At 44.6% G+C, this 1399-nt stretch overlaps 1 protein-coding gene across 11 annotated transcripts in view; it reads right to left on the bottom strand.

The window, feature by feature from the left end:
- mef2cb (myocyte enhancer factor 2cb) overlaps positions 1-1399 on the bottom strand; it is a 73611-nt gene that overhangs the window by 40836 nt on the left and 31376 nt on the right. For all 11 annotated transcript variants that reach the window (XM_032517156.1, XM_032517157.1, XM_032517161.1 and 8 more), the window contains one exon: positions 776-990. In XM_032517156.1, coding sequence (XP_032373047.1) covers positions 776-829 — 54 coding nt within the window. In that variant the 5' untranslated portion in view covers positions 830-990. The remainder of the gene's footprint in view (positions 1-775; positions 991-1399) is intronic.

The following is a 1399-nucleotide window of genomic DNA, read 5'->3' as shown; positions in this document are numbered from 1 at the left end:
TCTCTCTCTCTCTCTCAAGTATTGCCAGCTGTTGTTAAAAAGTGTCTTGCAAGAATTGAATTGTTGCAAACAAGGTTTGCACCATATGACCAGAATTTCTTTTTTTCAAATGGCTCTGTACAGTATCACGGGTTTAAATATGTATCTCTTGGTCTATGCAGAGGAAAGCTACAGCAGTCCTACTGTTACTGATTTATCTCAAGAAAAATACAGTTTCAGTGTTTATCTTCCAGGCTGCCCTGTTGGCCCACTTCAGCGTGTCACTATAGACCATCCCATCTCTGTTTGGTTGTTTGTTTATGTTTTCTCCCACCCTGACTCTCCCGTGCTACCACCCTCTTCCTGGTAATATTCCACTGCCAGTGAGCTAAACTGGGTGGCATGGTGTGAGAAGTTGGGTGTGTAAAGGGTGCTACAGTTGTGTGTAGGCTGCAGCCCTCAGAGCAAGCAGTGATATGCAGAGTAGTTTTTGAGAATCACAAATGTTCTCATGCAAATCCCTTTTTGGAAAACACCCGGTGCCCTCACACTGGTGTGTTAGATTGAGGGGAAACAAACCTGCTATTATAACCCAATGGAACTCTTCCACCCAAAGCAATAACTGTGCTATCCCCGCATACACTTATCTGCCCAGATCACATATTGCCCAGACTCCCAGAAGATGTTCATTGTTAAGGGCTATGTGGGGTGTAGGGTGTTTCTCCTCCCCCCATCCTCCACCCCTCCTCTCCCCCACCCTCAAACTCATCCATCCTCCCATCCCCTAGGGACTTACCTGTCTGTTGCGTTCATCCATAATCCGCGTGATCTGAATCTTTTTCCTCCCCATCGTCCCCGTCTCTTTCTTTCTCTCCTCTTTCTAAAGAATTTTATGCTTTCTTTTCTCTCCTCTTTCTTCGGCTCTCTCTTCACTCTTCTGCTCTTCCTTTATCTGTCTTTTTTTCTGCTTTCTATTTGTTCCAATCAACTCAAAGACTCCAGCATCCGTACCTGCAAGAAAGACATGGGGTGGGGGAGGAGAGGAGAGGAGAGGATAAGCATTAAATGAAATATGGCAAAATACTGAGAGAAAAAATAATAAAAGTGGCATCATGGCAGCCACAAGGGAGGGTGAAGAAAGACAAAGAATCTGTCAACAATGTTGTGAGAACCGCTGTGTTTTTCACTGTCGATATCATGCAAATCAGTTTTTGCATTTTTTCCCAGGCACCGACTATGAGAGGAGACAGCGCTGTCAGGATCTCGCTTCGTTCACAGAGAGTTTGACAGTGTTTTGGAAGTGCTGCTAACTTAAACGCTCTAATCACCAACACTGTAACATTACCTCCAGACTGAGAAATACATTTTGTTTCTTCCCACAAACTGCACTGTATTGACAGTGGAACTGCCACACACAGCA

Source organism: Etheostoma spectabile, chromosome 5, assembly GCF_008692095.1.
Source record: "Etheostoma spectabile isolate EspeVRDwgs_2016 chromosome 5, UIUC_Espe_1.0, whole genome shotgun sequence".
Classification (NCBI taxonomy): Eukaryota; Metazoa; Chordata; class Actinopteri; order Perciformes; family Percidae; genus Etheostoma; species Etheostoma spectabile.
This window is presented reverse-complemented; position numbering and strand designations above follow the sequence as displayed.